Source organism: Lepidochelys kempii, chromosome 8, assembly GCF_965140265.1.
Source record: "Lepidochelys kempii isolate rLepKem1 chromosome 8, rLepKem1.hap2, whole genome shotgun sequence".
In the NCBI taxonomy this organism is placed as follows: Eukaryota; Metazoa; Chordata; order Testudines; family Cheloniidae; genus Lepidochelys; species Lepidochelys kempii.
In genome coordinates this window covers 79431916-79453017 of record NC_133263.1, presented here as the reverse complement: position 1 = coordinate 79453017, position 21102 = coordinate 79431916, and the positions used below count along the sequence as shown (strand labels likewise).

Here is a 21102-nt window from a genome sequence, read left to right as displayed (position 1 = left end):
TCTTGGGGCCACCAAAGGACTCCACTCCACACTACTATTTCTTCCCCCTTAAGTATCGGGGTGGGAAGAGGCAGGGCTGGGGCAGAGCAGAGGTGGGGCACGGGCTGGAGCAGCACACAGCTGTGCAGGGCACCAGGAAATTTGCTGCGTACTTTGCATATGGGTAGCGACGGCCCAAGTTAGAAGAGACCTCAGGAGGCCATCTACTCCAATCCCCTGCTCAAAGCAGGACCAACACCAACTAAATCATCCCAGCCAGGGAAAGGTGTTGTGCTCCCCATCAGGAAATCAGTCTCCTGCGTGAAAGGCAGGAATACTCACCACTATACTAACAAGGAAGTTGTATGGTCCCACCCTAGCTCAGAGAATTTGTCTTCCAGTTACTCTGCAGTTTGAGACTGAAGAATAGAACTCTATACTTTGGAAAGTATTTTACCCTTAAAGCCTGAAAGTTCAGGTTCTATGCAGATGGAATGTGGAAAGGTAAAATTCACCACCCGAAACCACAACCAGGGTCTGAGATTGCTGCTACGCAGCAACTCTCCCAGCTGCTATGCAGCAACCCTCCCAACTGCTATGCTAGTCTTTGCACAGTAAAAGCAGCTGCAGCCCTAAGAACTAGTTGCACAGGGCACTGGGGTCACTGGATCTGCACAATCAGAAATCCAGTCCCTCAGTACTGTCCTGTGCTGGCCTTGCACAGGTTAGTATGGAGACTAGTTTTGTGATATGTGAGGCATGTGTAGGCCCCCCTGCATGGCTGCTTCACCAGCCAATCCCTAGCACAACCCCTACAAGAGGGTAAGTGGTGTGGAGGGCCAACACAAGACCCTCTAGTCTAAGCTAACAGTTAATTTCACTTAAGTGGAAATACAATAAAACCTCCATGTGTAGGCCCTAAGATTTAACAGCCCAAATAAATTTAAGTAAAAAGATTTCAGTTATCACAGGAGCCAAGTACAGCTGTAATGGTTAAAGAGACTTTATGTGTAACCTTTTACATTTTCAGAAATGCTTGCTGAACACATTACAAGATGACACGTGAGTATATTTGTTTTCCTTTTTATATACAGTGGAATACCAAACTACCTATGATTTTAATAAAGCTGTGAAATCTCTAGGTCTGGGAGTTCTCATTTCACCATCACAATAATTAAGAATCTTGGCACAATTTACTTCCTTTCAGATAAAAAATCATAATTATTTAAAATATGTGCTGATTCTCATATATTAGCAAAAATAAATAATATTCTAAAAAATTGAGAATATGGGGAGGGGGTCAATTATGCAAAAAAGGTTGTTGTGCCCACAATGTCCTACAATTAATTTTAAAAAAAAATATGTTGAGCAAATAACTAAATGCGAAACAATGAGTATATACTAGAAAATACAGAACAGGGAGCATGCTCATACCATTGACTTCCATTTGAGAACATATGACAGCTGTGTGAATGTTGTCAAAACAGAAAACTTTAAAAATTACGACAATGTGGAATATACGTGTGACTATGAGAGTTGGCGTGACAGCCTGATTGTAAATTACATATTAATAATACTTTACATTCAGGAACTGCCTTTCATCTGATGATCTCAATGTTCCTTGCAAGATGAGTAGTTACTAATATCCCTATTTACACACGGGAATAGTGAAGCACACAAAGGTTACGTGAACAGCCTACAGTCACGTACAAAGTTAAGTATCACTATAATTGGAGAATTCAAGAGTTCTGACTCCCAGACTCCAACACTTACCCCTGGCCAACACTCTTTTAATAATAAGTCTCACCTCACAGCCATTACTATATTGGCACTTGGGCAGAATCCTCTGGCATAATGCTGTCCACACTCACTCACCTAAAAAGAAAAGGAGGACTTGTGGCACCTTAGAGACTAACCAATTTATTTGAGCATAAGCTTTCATGAGCTACAGCTCACTTCATCGGATGCGTACTGTGGAAACTGCAGAAGACATTATATACACAGAGACCATGAAACAATACCTCCTCCCACCCCACTCTCCTGCTGGTAATAGCTTATCTAAAGTGATCACTCTCCTTACAATGTGTATGATAATCAAGTTGGGCCATTTCCAGCACAAATGAGTTTGTGTGGGGACGGGGGGCGGAGGGTGAGAAAACCTGGATTTGTGCTGGAAATGGCCCAACTTGATTATCATACACATTGTAAGGAGAGTGATCACTTTAGATAAGCTATTACCAGCAGGAGAGTGGGGTGGGAGGAGGTATTGTTTCATGGTCTCTGTGTATATAATGTCTTCTGCAGTTTCCACAGTATGCATCCGATGAAGTGAGCTGTAGCTCACGAAAGCTTATGCTCAAATAAATTGGTTAGTCTCTAAGGTGCCACAAGTACTCCTTTTCTTTTTGTGAATACAGACTAACACGTCTGTTACTCTGAAACCTGCTATAATTCTCGACATCTGATTTGTGTCCATTTATTCTTTTACATAGAGACTGTCCAGTTTGACCAATGTACATGGCAGAGGGGCATTGCTTGCACATGATGGCATATATCACATTGATAGATGTGCAGGTGAACGAGCCTCTGATAGTGTGGTTGATGTTATTAGGCCCTGTGATGGTGTCCCCTGAATAGATATGTGGGCACAGTTGGCAACGGGCTTTGTTGCAAGGATAGGTTCCTGGGTTAGTGGTTCTGTTGTGTGGTATGTAGTTGCTGGTGAGTATTTGCTTCAGGTTGGGGGGCTGTCTGTAGGCAAGGACTGGCCTGTCTCCCAAGATTTTTGAGAGTGATGGGTCGTCCTTCAGGATAGGTTGTAGATCCTTGATAATGCGTTGGAGAGGTTTTAGTTGGGGGCTGAAGATGATGGCTAGTGGCGTTCTGTTATTTTCTTTGTTAGGCCTGTCCCGTAGTAGGTGACTTCTGGGTACTCTTCTGGCGCCATCAATCTGTTTCTTCAGTTCAGCAGGTGGGTATTGTAGTTGTAAGAATGCTTGACAGAGATCTTGTAGGTGTTTGTCTCTGTCTGAGGAGTTGGAGCAAATGCGGCTGTATCGCAAAGCTTGGCTGTAGACAATGGATCGTGTGGTGCGGTCAGGGTGAAAGCTGGAGGCATGTAGGTAGGAACAGCGGTCAGTAGGTTTCCGGTATAGGGTGGTGTTTATGTGACCATCGTTTATTAGCACTGTAGTGTCCAGGAAGTGGGTCTCTTGTGTGGACTGGACCAGGCTGAGGTTGATGGTGGGATGGAAATTGTTGAAATCACGGTGGAATTCCTCAAGGGCTTCTTTTCCATGGGTCCAGATGATGAAGATGTCATCAATGTAGCGCAAGTAGAGTAGGGGCATCAAGGGACGAGAGCTGAGGAAGCATTGTTCTAAGTCAGCCATAAAAATGTTGGCATACTGTGGGGCCATGCGGGTTATGGGTGAGGACAAATAGTTATGGATGAGGACAAAGTCACAAAGTTCAGCCACCAGGTTTGCCGTGACATTATCGGGGATAGTGTTCCTGACGGCTTTGTCCTCACCCATAACTATTTCACATTTGGGGACAATGTATACCTTCAAATCAGCTGCACTGCTATGGGTACCCGCATGGCCCCCCATACTGTTCCTCAGACGTTCTTGTTAAACCCTGGATTTGTGCTGGAAATGGCCCACCTTGATTATCATACACATTGTAAGGAGAGTGATCACTTTAGATAAGCTATTACCAGTAGGAGAGTGGGGTAGGGGGGAGAGAAAACCTTTTGAAGTGGTAAACACCCATTTTTTCATGGTCTGTGTGTATAAAACACCCTCACTGCATTTTCCACTTTATGCATCCGATGAAGTGAGCTGTAGCTCATGAAAGCTTATGCTCAAATAAATTGGTTAGTCTCCAAGGTGCCACAAGTCCTCCTTTTCCTTTTGCGAATACAGACTAACACGGCTGCTACTCTGAAACTCACTCACCTGAATCCAGAGGGTCCACAACTACTGTCACAAGTATCAGCAGGGTTATTAATTCAAAACCTAACCACATATTGACAAGATGACAACTTTAAAAGAGCCACAATTTAGTGCATGGAAGCATTTATTTTTATTCATATTTATTTCCATGCTGTCTTCTTTATATTGGTGTTTTAGACACTTTGACATTTAAAGCTCCCCCTACGATTTTCGCATTAAATACTTAGCTTATAGTTAGAACTTTTAAACTTGAAGGTGCCTTATAAAAGCTAAATAATTAATCCTCACCCCGTGCGGGGAAGCGAGTAAAAATTGTCTCCATTTTAAGATGTGGAAACTCAAACAGTGTGAAGTTGTGCAACAAGCCAAGATCCCATTGCACTACAGAATGTGTTGTCCTGGCTCCACAGCCTGTGCACAGCCTATCTCTGATGACGTCTGCCTCTCACACCACTTCAAAGGGGACCTGACACACGCTCTTTACAAGCATTAGATGCCTTCTTGAAACCAGCGAGTCAGCCACCTCCACTCCACTTAAACAATAAAGGCCACGCGCTTGGGACCAGCCAGGGACACTGCGCACGCGCCAGCCCTCCTCCCACAGGGACCGGCAGGCGCAGCGACGAAGAGACGGACGCGAGCGTGCGCGCCACCCGTGCCGTCGCCAGCGCACAGGGGCGCGCACCCTCCGCGCTCTCCCATCCCATAGCCCACCTCGCTTGACGCAGGCGCGCACCCTTTCCATTTTTATTGCGGTCTCACTCCACTCCCATTGCGCAGGCGCACAAACCAGTTGCTGGTTGGTCGGAAAAGAAACAAGTGAGTCCTGCAGCAGCCTGCCTCCCCCTTCCCCTGTACTGGCTTCTGGTCCCTACCGAGCTGGGGACCGCGCCTCCTGTTTGCGCATGCCCAGTTAGCGGGCCCACTGGCGGCCCCGGAAGGAAAATGTCTGGCCTGGGCAGCATGGCCAGCATGGCCAGCGCAGCGGCGGGCTCGGCCGCGGGGCCTGGGGACTCGGCGCGGGCCCCGGACCAGGCCCTGTTCCCGCCGGGATTCAGCGTATCGGAGATCAAGAACAAGCAGCGGCGCCATTTCATGTTCGTGCGCTGGAAGCAGCAGCAGAGGAAGGTGGGAGGCCTGGGGCTGCCTGCGGGGGTCCGCGCTCGGCCCGGCCGGAGGGCGTGTGGCGCTTGCTTGTATTGCAGCACGTGGGCCGGGACCCGCTGGGCTCGGTGCTGTAGCAACCGCCGGCCGGACAGCCCCTGCCCCGGAGAGCTCACACGCTAAGAATCAGACCCGACCGCTGCAGACACACAGGGCAGCACAGGAAACACTGTTTCGAAGGGAGAAGGGGGGGGGAGCCTCTGTCACTGGGTGCATCGTTAAAATACTTCCCAGGAAATGGTTTTGGAGTTAAAGTCCTTCCTCTCTGAAAGGGCGGCGGATGGAGCCAGTGTAGAGAGGGGATTCCTGTGCGAAGGCCAGCAGAGTGACAGGCACATGCAGAGCTGCCTTTAACCCACTGTTCCCAGCTAACCAATCCGATATCTGTCTTATTCAGGATAAATTGGCAAATAAGAAAAAACGGAAAAAGGAGAGAGAAGCCCTTGGAGATAAGGTAAAAAAAAATGTTATTTATAGGGTCCTGTGTGTTACTATTTGTGTCTGTAAAGCATTATGCATGGTATAATATTTGTATCCCTTTAAAATAAAATTTTAAGTTTAGTATTGTACCTTTTGCAGTTTGATACCTGGAATTATTTCTCTAAACATGCTCTAACAAACTGGGGTAGTGGATGCTTTATAATTGTGTAGTCAGACCATTAGTGATCATAGTGCTGTTCACATCTATTGTTGTGGCACAGGTGGGGAGATACAATGAGTATTGTTTTGAATCTAAGAGAACCGTTGTTTAATATTCTGTTGAATTGTGGTATGACTTTGGGCAGATAATTTCTCAGGTGTTTCAGTCAAATGGACTGTAAAATTGCGGAAAAGCAAGGCCTTCCTGAAAACCAGATGCAGTGTTTATATATGCACATATATATAAACAGTGGCTTTGCTAGGTTCTAGCCATTTGGCTGAAACCTATACAACACTGTGTCTCAACAGCACTATGATGAGCAGTCCCAGGTAAACTGACTATAAATACTCACATTTATACAAACAGTGAATAAACTGGTTTTTGCTTGTTGCTGAAACCCAGCGACGTTTTGGTATTTGCTTGTTGCTGAAACCCAGGGGTCTTTTAATCTCCACCGTTGCAATGTTCACGAGGAGCTATTATTATAAATCATTACTTGTACATTTCTGCACTAATGCACTCTGTATCTAATGCTGCTTTGAGTGAAACAGCCTAACGCTGTGTGATCTTAGTCAACTTTACAGCGGATGCTGTGGGTAAAATATTTTGCAGCAGGAACCTGGTGCTTTTCTTTCACAGCTACTGGCTGAAGCCTGGAGAGAATGGTGGGGAAGAAAAAAAACAGGCTGACACAGAACAAAGAAACGGGGAACATAATGGGGAGCAATCACTTCCTATGAACTTGGAAACTAAGTGGGTTGAATATTGTAGCAATGTGTTCTGCTCCATATATTGCCTTTCTAGTATTAAACTAATGATTTCATTTCAGAATGAAGGTGATGGTATCACTGATGTACAAATAAAGTAAAGCCTCGTCCACACTTAAAATTGAGATTGATTTAGTTACCTCGGTTGGGGTATGAAAAATCCACATCTGTAAGCAATGTAACTATGCTGACTTAACCCAGTGTTGATGCAGAATGCCTCTGTTGACTTAGCTGCTGTCACTCAGGGAGGTGGTGTTCTACACCAATGGATAAACCTTTTCCATTGGTGTAGGCTGTACTATGGATTTGTGCCAGCATAGTCTCTGTAGTGTAGCCAAAGACCACAGTTAGTCTTAGGGCACGGTTCTCAACCTTTTTCTTTCTGAGCCCCCCTCAGCATGCTATAAAAACTCCATGCCCCACCTGTGCCACAACAATTGTTTTTCTGCATGTAAAAGCCAGGGCCGGCGTTGTGGGGGGAGCGAGCAGGGCAGTTGCCCAGGGCTCCATGCCATAGGGGGCCCCGCAAAGCTAAGTTGCTCAGGCTTCAGCTTTAGCCGCAAGTGGCGGGGCTCTTGGCTTCTGCCCTGGGCCCCAGTGAGTCTAACACCGGCCTCCTTGGCAGATCCACTGAAACCTGCTTGCGACCCCCCCCCCCGCCAGGGGGTCTCAGACTCCTGGTTGAGAACTGCTGTCTTAGGGTATCTTCCAGCTTTTAAAGAATTATTACTAAAAACTGACAAAATGCATTACAGAATAATTGAGTCACTCACTTGAATGTGGAATTGAGCTCATTGTTTGACTCAGAGCTTGTCTACTTAGCATGACAAAGTGTGCCAGAAGGGTGTGATTTGTAAGAAACTTTGTTGATGTGAACTAGGTTCCTTTAGAGCATGCCAGCAGGGTTTCCTCAAGATAGAGCACAACATATTAGAGCACTTTACAAATCACAACCCTCTAGCCCAGGGGTGGGCAAACTACGGCCCACAGGCCGGATCCAGCCCGTCAGGGCTTTGGATCTGGCCTGTGGGATCGCAGCCCCCGCGCCGCTGCTGGAAGCAGCCGGCACCACGTCCCTGCGGCCCCTAGGGGAAAGGGCACAGAGGGCTTCTTGCGCTGCCCTCACCTGCAGGCTCCGCCCCCCACAGCTCCCATTGGCCAGGAATGGGGAACTGTGGCCAATGGGCGCTTTGGGGGAGGCACCCGCAGGGGAGGGCAGCGCGTGGAGGTCCCCGTCCTTCCTCGGCCCCCCCGGGGGCCACTGGGCCATGGTGCTGGCTGCTTCCGGGAATGGCCTGGTGCGGGGCCAGTGCAGGCAGGGAGCCTGCTTTTGCGCCGCTGCCACCCCAGAGCTGCCCCAGGTAAGCGGCTCCGGGCCAGAGCCCACACCCTTAACCCCTCCTGCACCCCATCCCCCTGCCACATGCTTCCTGCACCCCAATCCCCTGCCCTGAGCCCCCTGCCACACCCTCCTGCACCCCAACCCCCTGGCCTGAGCCCACTCTGCACCCCCTCCTGCACCCCGATCCTCTGCCCTGAGCCCCCTTGTACACCCTGCACCCCTCCTGCGCCCCAGCCCCCTGCCCTGAGCCCCTTCCTGCACACCGCACCCCCTCCCACATCCCACACTCCCTCCCACACCCCAACCTCCTGCCCCAGCCCTACATTCATGACCTGGCATGCAATTTCCCCACCCCGATGTGGCCCTCGAGCCAAAAAGTTTGCCCACCCCTGCTGTAGTCTGCTTTGCCAGCACCGTGTAGACAAGTCCTCAGTACCGCAAAGTACAAATAATGCCTTACATTTTATTTTTTTAAAGGGATTATTGCTGTAATTTATTGTATTCTTAATAAACTACTTTATATTAAAGGCACCACCAAAGCCTGTACCGAAGACAATTGAAAATCAGAGAGTTTATGACGAAACAACTGTAGATCCTAATGATGAAGAGGTAAATGTATAATCCCTACATATGTGGTGGTAAAGCACATTTTGGAGGAAATCATGGTTTAACTAAAAGGGACTGATTATAAAGTATGAATATTTATTTTCCACTCTTATGTTAGGGCATTTATGAATTCATAATATTGCAGATGTTGTCATCCCTTTATCATTTCATTTAAGATAATTTTCTTAGCAATAATTTCTTAGCAAGCCTTGTCTGTGATCTTCTCTCCCGTTGTATTGTTAAAAACATAGATACAAAATGGGACAGATTGACTAAACAATACAGTATAGGCCAGAACTTGGACCCGTATAGAATTTTGCTATTGACTTCAATGGTACCAGAATTTAAGTGAACAACTGTGTAACAGGGCTTCTACTCTGAAACCCAAAAACGGTGCGTTTTTCCTGTACGTTTTTTAATTCGCCGTCTTTTTTGGTTCCCAGGTTGCTTTTGATGAATCTACCGATGAGTTTGCACCATACTTCAATAGACAGACAGTTCCCAAGATTCTTATCACAACTTCAGATAGACCTCGTGGGGTAAAATACATTTATAAAATTTAAGTGTAATCTTTAAATTTTTGTGAATCACTTTATGGGGAGGTCTGAAAGACTTAGGCAGCTGATTATGGAATAGAGGTTTTCATTTCATGCTAGATGGTGCTACTGGAGTCCAGAAGTGACTTAAACAATGGTCCCTTTGTTGGTAATCTCAACAGAGAGACAGAGGACTTAATGGGCAGGGAAACGTCTTAATTCTCAACTCTGCGGTTCCTCTGTGTCAGGATAGATGTACATTGGCAGTGCAGCATCAGGAAATGTTTACTGCCACTGTCTTAAGCTTTGTCTCTTCATTTGATGAATAGGAGACTTCATTCTGTAGATCTTTAAATGTAATGCCTTTCACAAGCCCTCTGCATTTGCGCAGTCTTAAAAGAACACCTCCAAATTGAAAATTGCATCTCTATCTGAATTGTTTTTCTTCAGTTGGTTTACTTTGTTTATAGTCTGTTCCTTCCCTTTGATCTCAATCCTGCAATGAACTCTTCATGGGTAGAGCTTTGTGCCAACGCAGTTTTTTATTGCAGGATTGGGGCTATTGGTGGTTTTCGCACAGAGCATAGAAGAATGAAAAACACTTTTTAAAATTAAGAAAATGTGATCTGTAAAACCTCAAATTGTCAGGGGACTTGGGCAGGTGTCGTACCTGAAACTACTTTTAACTCTTTTTTTTTTAAAGTGATTTATTTGCAAGCTGATTGTGTCCCTTTAATATTTTGTTATTGTATTAAAACCATGAGTGCTATTACTTAATATTAGAATTTTTCCACTTTACTGTGTTCAAGGAATAATGGAGTCTCTACAAAAATAGTGTTTTCTGCATTTTTTGAGTGTCAACACAGAGTGCCCTCCAAAATGGAGGGAAGCTACTGTCCTTGCCCCAAGGAGTTTACTTTCTAAGTAGAAGATGGACAATACAGTTCAGACCTGTAATGCAGCAGAATATCAGACACTTTTTTCTCTAGTGACTGGTGTGGTGTTTTCAATGTACAGCACTTTGCTTTGTGTTAATGTTGGTAGAGTTCATGGAAGAAATGTTTAAGAAAAACACAGTACGGTAAAAGCTTTGTTATCCGGAATGTTGGGGGATTGGGGGACGCTGGTTAGTCAAAAATTATAGTCAACTAAGAGTTATACTTACCAAATGGAATACCAACTTTCAAAGCATTAGAATACAGTAAAACGAATAAACTATACAATAGTACTCACTAATCCAGTAGTAGTACTGCACTGCAGGGTGGTTGGTTTCTTGAAGCACTTAGGTGTCTACAGGTAAAGGTTTCTATACAGTAGGTTATCTTATGACACCATGTATCACCGTGGGAAGCACATGACGTGTACCCAAATCACAAAAAATATACTTAACACTAAAACTATACTGAATATAATTTAATCTTTGATTCTGAAGACACTTCAGGATCTTGCAGTGCCTCAGGGTCATCATTATCAACATCAATTATCACTGTAGATGTAGAAGGTATAGGAGATTGGGCTGAATCTGTAATGACCCTATGACAAACCTTGGAAGCTGCTTTTTTGAATAAGTTCCTGATGTCAGCTTGCTTACTTGTCTTCTGCCTCTTTTGCATAAAAGTAGAGTGCAGAATGTGCAGTTGCATAACCTACTGGGCAGTATACTAGTCTCGGTTACTAGATTGAAGATTTGTATTAGTAAATATCAGAAATGCCCGTTAATAGAGTTTTCTGGTTGATAAAGTGCCACATAACACAGCTTCTGCTGTATTTGATGAAGAGGTAGCTAGATACACTGAAAGAAGGAGGCAGTTGTATGAAATGTAACCCTTTTTATGAACCTTACAATATACCCAACAATTGAGATATTGCAATCAAGGCTTTCTATTGTGCAGAGAACAGTGAGATTCTGTGAACAGCTGTCTACTATCATACCTAACTCACATGTTTACTATCGAAGAGGACTGGCTCTGAAAAGAATTATCCCACAGTGCATCTCAAGAGACTTCACAGATCTGATTGTTATTAATGAAGATCGCAAAATACCAAGTATCCTTCATACACAAGAGGGAGTTTCTTCATAGAGTTCTCTATTATATGATGAAGATATTAGTACACTAATTCTAGACAAAGTTAAGAAAATAATTGGGCTATATAAGTCTCCAAGTTCTCTCCCAAATCCTTTATGCTTTTGTCTTCACTGTGCAATTTCAAGTTGATGTAGTGCAATTTTTCACTGTCTTTAGAAGTTAAAAACCAGTATTTCTACTTTTCTACAGGCCAAATATGAAACCAAAGACCATTTTTTGGGTCTGTCTCAAACTGTAACTTGTAACTTTGTATTTATAAGGTTTTAAGAACAATAACTTGCTACTCAGATATCTGCATGCCTCAGGTCAATTCTGAGGCCCACAGCACAGGTGCCATAATATGGTTCCATATCGGTATTCGATTTGGCACATCCTTGTATGTATTGTTTTCATGTTTGATCATAAAGGGCATCAATTTAGCACTTTAAATGGAAGGATATTCTTGGTGGTTAGGTAAAGAAATGCTGAATGTATCCAATATACTGGCATTCTATGTATGGCTTGGAATTCTTATCAACAAGTGAATCACTCTATTTTTTTGAGACAACTTAGTGCATGAATAAACATTCTTATTGCACTAAATTTAAGTAGTTTAATCAGCTGTTGGATTTTGTTAATATACATAAACTTTCATTGTTATGTTTATAGTGATCTATAGCAAAATAGAAAATAAATAATGTGTTCTGGTTAACTATTTGACCAGTAAAGTTTTAATGATACTTCATAGTATGCTAATATATTTTCTATAGTGTCTTTGTGTAAGTATGGAAATTTTAGTAATATGAGACCTTGTTACAGCATTCCAAGCTCCACTATTGCAGAGAAGAGGGTAGGTATAACTGTCTTATATATGAAATATAGGTTGTGTAAATTAGAAGAGCTCTAATGTAATGTTTCTGTGGAACTCAACACAGGTTTCTATATAAATCACTTCTGTTGTATTCTGTTTAAATTGCATTCTGAACTTCTTATCTATGCCAGCTTTTCTTAACTCTCTGAAACAGATGGGCTTGTTTTAAGTCATTTGCCTGATGGTCCAACTGCTCATTTTAGAATGAGCAGCGTTCGTCTGCGTAAAGAAATAAAGGTCAGGTTTATTATTCCCTCAATAACAGCAAAAAACTAATAAATGCATGATCCAAATGGCTTAGTGGTATAAGTTTTTTCCTTTCACATTTTCTTAACTTTTGTCTGCTGAGGAAACTGTTCAGACTTGCATGATATGCAGTTGGTTTCATAAAGATGGTGATGTTCTACTGTTTTTGAGGCGAGGAGGACCAGGACCTCTATTCTTTAGTTTGACTTCTTACATAGCAGGGCAATAGACTTTCACCCAATAATTCCTGCAGTGGATTGATCACTTTGTTTTTATCTCTGATACATTTTTTGCACTCATTGCAATAGCATTATATAAAATCAGTTGTGTACCAACTCCCAAAGTCTCAGTTCTCCACTTTGTGTATATATTCTCTTACTTTGTTTTTTATACACTGCCATCACAAATGTATAGGAATCCTGATGGTGTACTGGAAATACTGAACTCTTGTTTAGCCCCAAGTAGTCTAAAAGCACTGTGCTCTTTTTTTTAATGTACTTTAACAATGAAGGAACTGAAATCACCTTTAGTCAATCTGGTGTCATTAAAGGTTGGCCTGGATGGATGGATGAAAAGAGTAGCTTTGGTAGCAACGAGACTTGAATGTCCACAGAGATTTTCAAGGTTTTTGTGATGGCTGAACTGATTTTTTTTTTTTTTTTTTTTTTTGGTGAGGGGAAAATATAGAAGGAATAACTATCATTCTCTTCATATTTATTCAAGAAATTTGTTTTTTTAATCAATGAATTCGTAGAATTTTGAGGTCCTTAAATGTTTCCAAACGATGCTGTACTATATATATGTTCTTTATAGCATTTAACGTGGGGAGTTAATACATCTTTTGGCCTTAACCTTCTTCCCCTCTTTTTTATATTTGTTCAAATTTCTGTCTTTGAATATATATATATATATATCTTTGGAAATTTTTTTGTATTTAACTTGTTATCCTCCCTACCTTGTTACTTTCATTCCAGCGAAAAGGAAAGGCGCCCACAGAACATCAACCTGAAGTAATCCTGAATAACTTTACAACACGACTGGGCCATTCCGTTGGTCGCATGTTTGCCTCTCTCTTCCCACATGATCCTCAGTTCATTGGAAGACAAGTAGCTACCTTTCACAATCAGCGAGACTATATCTTTTTTAGATTTCACAGGTAATCTTTTCTCACATTTTGCTAGTGGCTAAGAAAAACTGCATTCCTGTAACATCCCACCCTAATGTGTTCCCCTTTGGCTTTGAAGGTACATCTTCAGGAGTGAAAAGAAAGTGGGAATTCAAGAGCTTGGGCCACGATTTACCTTAAAACTGAGGTCTCTTCAAAAAGGAACCTTTGATTCCAAATTTGGAGAGTATGAATGGATTCACAAGGTATGCCTTTCAGTAATGATATCGGGATGGGCACTTAAAATTTTGGCATTCTGAAATGTGACCACAAACGTCAGCCTAAAAGAAAAGTTGTAAATGGCATTTAAAGTATGGACATGGCTAACTGAAACTTCATTTAGAGTTTCTAAAGAAATATAGCAGAACCTTTCTAACTTGCATATTGGAAAATAAGTGATCAATAAAAAAAAGCAGGGATAACAAGTACTAATATAGCTCAATCAGTTATTTGTAAAGTGTAGTTGAACTTTAGCATAATTAGTAGTATACAACTGTTCTGTGACAGAACTTGTAAAAAGTCTTACTGAGACTTTATTAATGTGAACTTGCTACTATCTTGCTGGTAAAGTTGATTATGATTATTTCATTAGTGTGTAAACAGAAATAAATCTAATGTGCGAGTAAGTGAGGCTTGATTGTGTGCATAAATATCTCAGGTCAAACTGACTTTTCACATAATTTTAAATAAAATGGGAGTGATAGAATCAATAAGTAGTATTGAACAACTTCACTAGTCATTTTTGGCCATGGAGTTGTAGCACTTAGCTTCCAAGTTTAGAAATATTAGGCAGCATTGCAAAGCTACAAGAGGGAAAAACTCTGGTACACTTTGATCTGCCGGAGTAAGTGGTAGATGTAGTCCTCTTCTTAAACAGACATGAAAGAACCATAATCACCTTTATGGTGAGTGTGTCAGCACATTTCCATTTATGAGCCATCTATGTGATTTTGATAATGCCACACCTAAAAATGGAGTATGTACTCTCTGATCTTCATCTTCCCCACTGCTAATCCTGGCAGGCTGAATCCAAGAACTAGTTAAAGTACATTGCAGCTGCAATGCCACTGGGAAGATACACACCACCTTCCTCCCCCGCTATAGTTTTGTTTTAAAATATGTATTTGCCTATTTCTTTAGTGTCTGCTACTGTTACATTTAACAGCAAATTTTACAGTGAATATCTTTTCTTTAAATTTCAGCACCGTGAAATGGACACAAGTAGAAGAAAATTCCACTTATAATGGAAATGATCATCTAGTTCTACCTAATTAATAGGAGTGCAGAACTTTCTTGAATTCTTCTGTAACTAAATTGAGTCTGGCTTTGGTCCTGTCATCTCAAATTCATTGTTGTTAAACAATGTTGCTCATCACTGAGCAATGTTATCTGCACAGGCAAGCAGACTACAAACAGCTTCAAACTTTCTACAACAGATATTTTGAAACAGAATTGGTGTCGTCCTCAACCTTCCCACTAGGCCTCATTGCTTACTCCTAAAGCATTGCCTCTAAGGGTATGTCTGTCTACTGCCTCTAAGGGTATGTCTGTGCAGCAGCTGGGAAGCATAATCCCAGTGCTGGTAGACAAACACGTACTAACTCTGCTTGAGCACAGCAGTGTGGCTGTGGGGGTGGCAGGGGCTGGTCACCTGAGTGCAAACCTGCCTGATCCCCTAGGAACTTACTCAGATGACTGGCCTGAGCTGGGGCTCATGCCACCCCCAGCCACACTTCTGTTTTTAGCACTCTAGTATGAGCAGAGCTAACGCGTGTTTGTCAGCCTGCATTGGGAAGCATGCTATAGAATGCTGAGTAGACACATCCTTTGATTCAAAACTGGCAAAGTTTCCTAGAATGTGAGTAGTAGCTGCCAGTAGGTTGCACGGTAGTAATTACTGAGACTGTATCATTACTACCCCAGTGCCTTAGTAACAAAGCTGTTTGGGAGTAGCATGGTTGGTTGTGCTCAAAGGTAAGTAGACACAGACTCTACTGTCAGTTAAAATAGGTTAAACATGAATAGTGTTGCCGTTTCTGTAAATTGTGCAGTGTCATTGCTGTCACAGCTCTACTTCTGCTGTTCCCAAGAACTGCATTTCATAACCAGATTAGCTGTACTTGAAGAAAAGCTTTATTGTGAGAGGTGGAGTCTGAAGGAAAAGATATCTGACCAGAGATATGTATAGTCTCTTACTAAGACAGCTCAGAGTTAAAATACACTAAGTATTTAACAAGTTTCCAAAAATGGAGCAAGTGTGTGTGTGTGTATATATATAGCTGTATCTGAACTTCATTAAATGTACACACTGTCTGAAAGGCAGCTTCTTCCATTTGAGTAATTTGCCTCCAGGTGCAAATACAGCCCTAATCTGGGTGCTAAAAAGCGAATAGTTGGCCAGTGGTTTAACAAATTGGTAATCAAAGTCTGTTTTGTAGACAAACGCTTTAAATCAGCTAAATGGGTGTGAGGAATTGGATTGTACAGCTTCCAAGAGGGACTTTTGTAACCAAACAGTCTTATGTTGCTTTTAAGAACAAGTAACATAAAAATTATGAAGATACTTTATGTATCTTGAGTAGAAAAGAGCAATGGTTCTTCTCTACTGCAAGTAACGAGTAAAACAAAAACCTTCACTGGCTTCAGCACCGACTTTGTATAGGCACAGATGAGTACTTCTGAAGAAATCTGTGCTTTTGGCTTCAGTTGGAATTGTTACAGGCGAGTGATGTGGAATACCCACAATATTTGAAGTCTCCGATCAGAGTATGCTTTAGTAAATATATAACTCAAATAACTTTCGAGAAGTATTGGAGTCACAGTAACAAAACAGCCGTACAGTCATTCCAAAAACAGATTAAGTCAAAACATTTTTATTTTTTGCTTGGTATGTAAAACTGATTCCCTCATGAAGTAGAAGTTATTGCAACTAGCACACAGTTCATTTGGAGAGGTAGATGGTAAGAGGTTTGACAACAGTAGCGATTTACAGAGTTAACTTGGCACATTGTTAAGGCTAAGCTTTTGTACAGACTTCAAACCAAGCCACTCCTTGAGTCACATTCTCTCCACACAGAGCAGCTGTGAAAAGGTGTTAAAAGATCTGAAAGACAAAAAAAAAAAAAGGAAGTGGTTAGAAAAAAGTAATGAAAATCTGTATGCATGCTTGATGAAAGTACTCCCATGTAAATCTATGACACTATAGACAAGTAAAAAGAAAAGGAGTACTTGTGGCACCTTAGAGACTAACCAGTTTATTTGAGCATAAGCTTTTGTGAGCTATAGCTCACTTCATTGGATGCACAAGTAGGTATAAATTAGTTCACCTTCACAGGTAGCTCATGGGACAAAGGGTGGCTTTCATTGCCATCACTTTCAGAAGTTTATATATTGTAAATTCTCCGAGGTAGGATGTTATACAGCAGGGACTAGAGGCAGAATCCAACTTGTACAAGTAAATAGGGGGCTTGTTGTCCTAGGAGCTGGATCTGTTAAATTGAGTGGTCTGAACTGGTTGACCAGAGAAAATAAATTGTTCTACAGCAACAATAGTTGCAAACATTCTCCTCTAAATACCACTTCCACATGAAGAGACACAGACTATTGGGTGAGAGGTGGTAGCTACTGCCTCCACTAATGCTGTAGACCAAGGACAATCACTTTGCTGCCCACCACCACCAGGTGTTCCTAACTTTTCTGGCTCATCCTCAAAACAGAGTAGGACTGCCCCCATAAAGTTTGCTGTCTGGAGAGGTTACAGGGGGAAAAAACCCTCTCTTTTAGAGGTAGTATGTCTAAACTGTTGTCCAAAGGACTTCTGCATGTGATGTCAGCAGAAACAGATGTTTCAGTCCCCCCCCCCCCCCCAATTGTGATGGTAGGGGCTGGGACTTGAGAAATAGCATTTAAATTCTTATTACAAGTAAGGGGTTTTTTGAGTGGAGTACTAAAAGAACTTGATTACCACTGCATCTTAATTCCTGGGTGTGGTTCTCAGGAAAAGCTTAGTGTAGAGCAGAATCTTACACTGCCAGAATCCATGCTCTACCTGTTCCATGGACAAAAGACTTTAGGACTGGCAAACAGGACATTGTTCACTAGCATTAAATTCTTTTCTTTGGTGAGGAAATGAGAGCAGTCTATTTTAGTGGAAAAGTTTATTGAAAAGTCAGAACTTTTTAAAAATATACTCCAAAATGAATGTTATATACATTTAAAATGAATGACCTGATGGCAGCTTATATTATCAGGACAAATAGGAACAACTTGTATCATTGTTCATTTAAAAAACTTACCACTGAAAGAGACCAAGATAGTTCACCAAATTACAAAAATGAACAGACTTTCTGGGGTCTGAATGGATTTGTACTTGAAGACACTCCTGTCAGTAGGGGATCATGTTGTGCATTCTGCAGACAGAACTGCTTCAAGTCTGCTGCGGCTTGAGAAACCTAGTCATAAAGTAAATTTTAAATTAGGATTCACAGCAAATACTTTATCTTGTACGTAACATATTCTGTAACGTATAGAGGGTGCTGCATTCAGTACAGCTAGATTTTATTACACACAAAACACTTGCATTTTAGTTTTTGTTCAGTCAGAAAAACTACAGCATTCAGTAATACTCTATTTTAAGGGAGTTGGTCTTGTCTTCAGATACTGGGTGCACAGTTCAGCACATCTTTGAAAGTCAGCTCTTGGCTACTATACATACAGGTCCCTCAAGCTGAAGTAGCATTGAATGCACTATGGCTAATTTTTACAAGACATGCAATCATACACCAGTGTCTGCCACCTGATGCAAGTCCCAAGACTGTTTTACTTTATACTTTTTCTAAGGGCTTGTCTTCACTACAGGGTTAGCTCAAGGTATAACAAGTGTTGACTCTATCCCAGCTCCTGTGCACAAACAACTAGGTTCAGATAAGTGGTGCTTTTAACTTGAGGTGGCTGGTTTGGCAGTGTATAGGTTGAAGCTCAGGTGTTGCTAGGACAGAGATTGGAAACTGCGGCCTGTGGGACCGTCCTGCCCGGCCCTTTAGCTCCTGGACGGGGAGGCTAGCCCCTGGCCCCTCCCTGGCTCCCCTCCCTCCCCTGCAGCCTCAGCTTGCCGTGCCACCAGTGCTCTGGGCAGTGGGGCAGCAAGCTCCTGCTGGGCAGCATAGCTGCCAGTCCTGGCACTCTGAGCAGCATGGTAAGGGGGCAGAGGGTCCTGGGGGGCAGTTGGGACATGGAGTGGTTGGCTAGGGGGTGGGGTTCTGGGAGGGGGCAGTCAGGGGACAAGGAATGGGGGGTTGGATGGCTCCGAGAAGGGCAGTCAGGGGGTGGGAAGTGGGAGGGGGCAGAGGCCACGCTGTTTGGGGAGGCACATCCTTTCCTACCCAGCCCTCCATACAGTTTTGGAAACCCCCATGTGGCCCTCGGGCCAGAAAGCTTGCCCACCCCTGTGCTAGGACTAGTAAAGCAGTGGGGACTCAACTACTCCATGCTGCTAATCCAATCCTATTGTGCTGCTCTAATGTTGTGTTTCAGTGTTTTCAACTTCTCTCACTTGAATAAGTGTGAACTCGATAACTTAAGCTAACACTGAAGACAAGCCTTAAGAATAACAAGAGCTATGTCAGTATACCATTTTTGTATAAATATATTGATATAAGAATCTATATATGCCCTCAAGAATGTGAAAAATCCACCCACTGTATTTTAAAATTCAGTTCCAAACTAAGCACAGTGATGATCCTAGAAGTGGTGTCTATATCTGTATTACAGTTGCAGGCTGATGACTCAGAGTGGGGTGACACTGTGGAGGTCACAGTGCAAACTCTTGAGACACAGTGCTTCCCCAAAAGAGTTTAAGCCTTTGAATTAAGTGGGAGGAGTGGCTGAAAACAAAGCCTAATTTACTCTGACCAAACCTTCCAGTAGCTGGTCATTTAAATTGTATTTTATATGCACCAAAAGGAGAGGGAAAAGCCTTCTGCCACTCAGGTGAAGAATTTTAAATAAGTGGTTTTCAACCAGGGACATGCGTTCTGGGGTTACATAAACTTATCTAGATATGTGTCTAGTTTTACAACAGGCTACAGAAAAAGCACTAGTGAAATCAGTACAAACTAAAATTTCATACAATGACTTATTTATACTGCGCCATATGCTGTACACAGAAATAAGTATATTTATATTCCAGTTGATTTATTTTATAATTCTATGGTAAAAATGAAAGTGCACATTTTCAGTACTAGTGTACTGTGACACTTTTGTATTTTTATGTCTGATTTTGTAAGCAAGTAGATTTTAAGTGAGGTGAAACTTGGGGGTTTGTAAGACAAATCAGACTCAAGAAAGGGGTACAGTAGTCTGGAAAGGTTGAGTCTCACTGTTTTAAATAATCCTTGATGCTGTCATGCTTAACTAACATGTCTGCAAGTCCATCACCAAATAAATGTTAAAAAAACCAATTCTCTCTAACTTAGCCTGAAGGTTGCTTTACACATTTTTTTTAAGCTTTCCCCACAACATAAGAATAGCCCTCATTTTGGAGGAAAAACAAGGCCAATTGTGGCTGCCTCAGATAAATTAACTTCATTGTCCCATTCCTCTCCATCAAGAAAACATTCTTGGGATGAGACAAGACATGAAGAGCATTATTTTTTTACAAAAGGTTGTAGGTACATTAAAACATAGCAGTAAAATGAAAACATAGCAGGTGCTTTCTCCCCAGTTACTCATTTTGAAGGGAGACCTGCAAACTGTAGCTTGCCAATTTGACACAAGGCCTATCCTAGCCACCAAGTCCACAGGCGATGCTCACTCAGCGTATGCGAGGGCTCCAGGGATGTCTCAACTTTATATCTGAATGATCAAAAAGGGGTAGAGGCCTGCAACAGCCGAAACCAGGGGTAGTCAACAGGTGGACCGGGGGCCAAACGCAGATCAGTGGGAACTGACCTGGACTTTTAATTATTTTCTCTGCAGTTTGGTCCTTGACCAAAGCTAATCGCCTGGCCCAGGCCCAGGCCGAGCGAGCCCTGTGCAGAGAGGTGGCAGGGCGGGGAGACTCCGCACAGCAGGGCACCTTAAGTGACGGGCCCGGAGGGGAAGGTGCCCAGCTGGGGCAGCCCCGCCCTGCAGCACAGCACACCCCGGGATCAGGAAGCGAGCGGCTGGGACGCGCTGAGCCCGCGGCCGCTGCCACCCCACCCAGTTGCCCGGCGCAGCAGCGCGGTACGACAGCCCTGCGCGTGGGGCGCGTCTGTCCGCACGTACAAGAACGGCCTGGAGCCCCGCGCGGGGCTCGGGGCTGGGCACGCGCGGACAGCTGCGCACAGGGGCTCTCGACTAGCCGTTAGCCCAGAGTAACGGGAGCTGCGGGCCGCCCCGGGGGGGTGGTGGACGGGACGGGGCGGGCGGCAGCTCTGCCCCTCCGGCGCGGGGCCTGGGCGCGGCACTGGCGGCCCGGCCGGGTGCCCCGCGGCCTTTCCCACCTTCACGCGGCTCACGCTGGCCTCCAGGCGCAGCTGCTGCACCACCTTCTTCATGGCCGCCACGCTGGAGGAGCCCGACATGGCGCGCGGGGAGCGGCTCGGCTCGGCTCGGCTCGGGCGGCGGAGCCAGGCGCTGCTCGGAACTTTAGCACGAAGTTTCCGGCGCTTCCCAAACTGCCGCCGGCGCCTGCGCAGCCGCCGTCTCAGCGGGAGGGCGGCGCGCCGGCCCGGCCTGAGGGGGCGCTGCGACCGCGCTCGAGGGCTCGCCGGAGCGGCCCCC

The 21102-nt window shown here is 43.7% G+C and overlaps 2 protein-coding genes across 2 annotated transcripts; one reads left to right on the top strand and one right to left on the bottom strand.

Moving 5' to 3' along the window:
* The first annotated feature begins 4746 nt into the window (after nucleotides 1–4746).
* Nucleotides 4747–16528, top strand: RPF1 (ribosome production factor 1 homolog). The gene is made up of 9 exons (XM_073357221.1): nucleotides 4747–5063; nucleotides 5497–5553; nucleotides 8377–8457; nucleotides 8898–8993; nucleotides 10883–11036; nucleotides 12082–12164; nucleotides 13148–13329; nucleotides 13418–13544; nucleotides 14541–16528. Exons 1-9 carry the CDS (start codon nucleotides 4881–4883, stop codon nucleotides 14580–14582), a joined length of 1005 nt encoding a protein of 334 aa, XP_073213322.1. The 5' UTR covers nucleotides 4747–4880; the 3' UTR covers nucleotides 14583–16528.
* On the bottom strand, nucleotides 16196–21035 carry GNG5 (G protein subunit gamma 5). Its single transcript, XM_073357222.1, has 3 exons — nucleotides 20823–21035; nucleotides 17634–17789; nucleotides 16196–16441 (listed from the first exon to the last, which is right to left on the bottom strand). The coding sequence occupies exons 1-2, from the start codon at nucleotides 20901–20903 to the stop codon at nucleotides 17664–17666; spliced, it is 207 nt and encodes a 68-aa protein (XP_073213323.1). The 5' UTR covers nucleotides 20904–21035; the 3' UTR covers nucleotides 16196–16441; nucleotides 17634–17663.
* Nucleotides 21036–21102: the final 67 nt, after the last annotated feature.

Bases quoted from the DNA above. Each gene is read 5' to 3' on its own strand.
- RPF1 (XM_073357221.1), top strand. From the start codon at position 4,881: ATGTCTGGCCTGGGCAGCATGGCCAGCATGGCCAGCGCAGCGGCGGGC. The intron at 8,458-8,897 runs GTAAATGTATAA...TTTGGTTCCCAG, and splicing joins TAGATCCTAATGATGAAGAG to GTTGCTTTTGATGAATCTAC. The intron at 13,330-13,417 runs GTAATCTTTTCT...TTGGCTTTGAAG, and splicing joins ATCTTTTTTAGATTTCACAG to GTACATCTTCAGGAGTGAAA.
- GNG5 (XM_073357222.1), bottom strand. From the start codon at position 20,903: ATGTCGGGCTCCTCCAGCGTGGCGGCCATGAAGAAGGTGGTGCAGCAG. The intron at 17,790-20,822 runs GTGGGAAAGGCC...CTTTATGACTAG, and splicing joins CCAGCGTGAGCCGCGTGAAG to GTTTCTCAAGCCGCAGCAGA.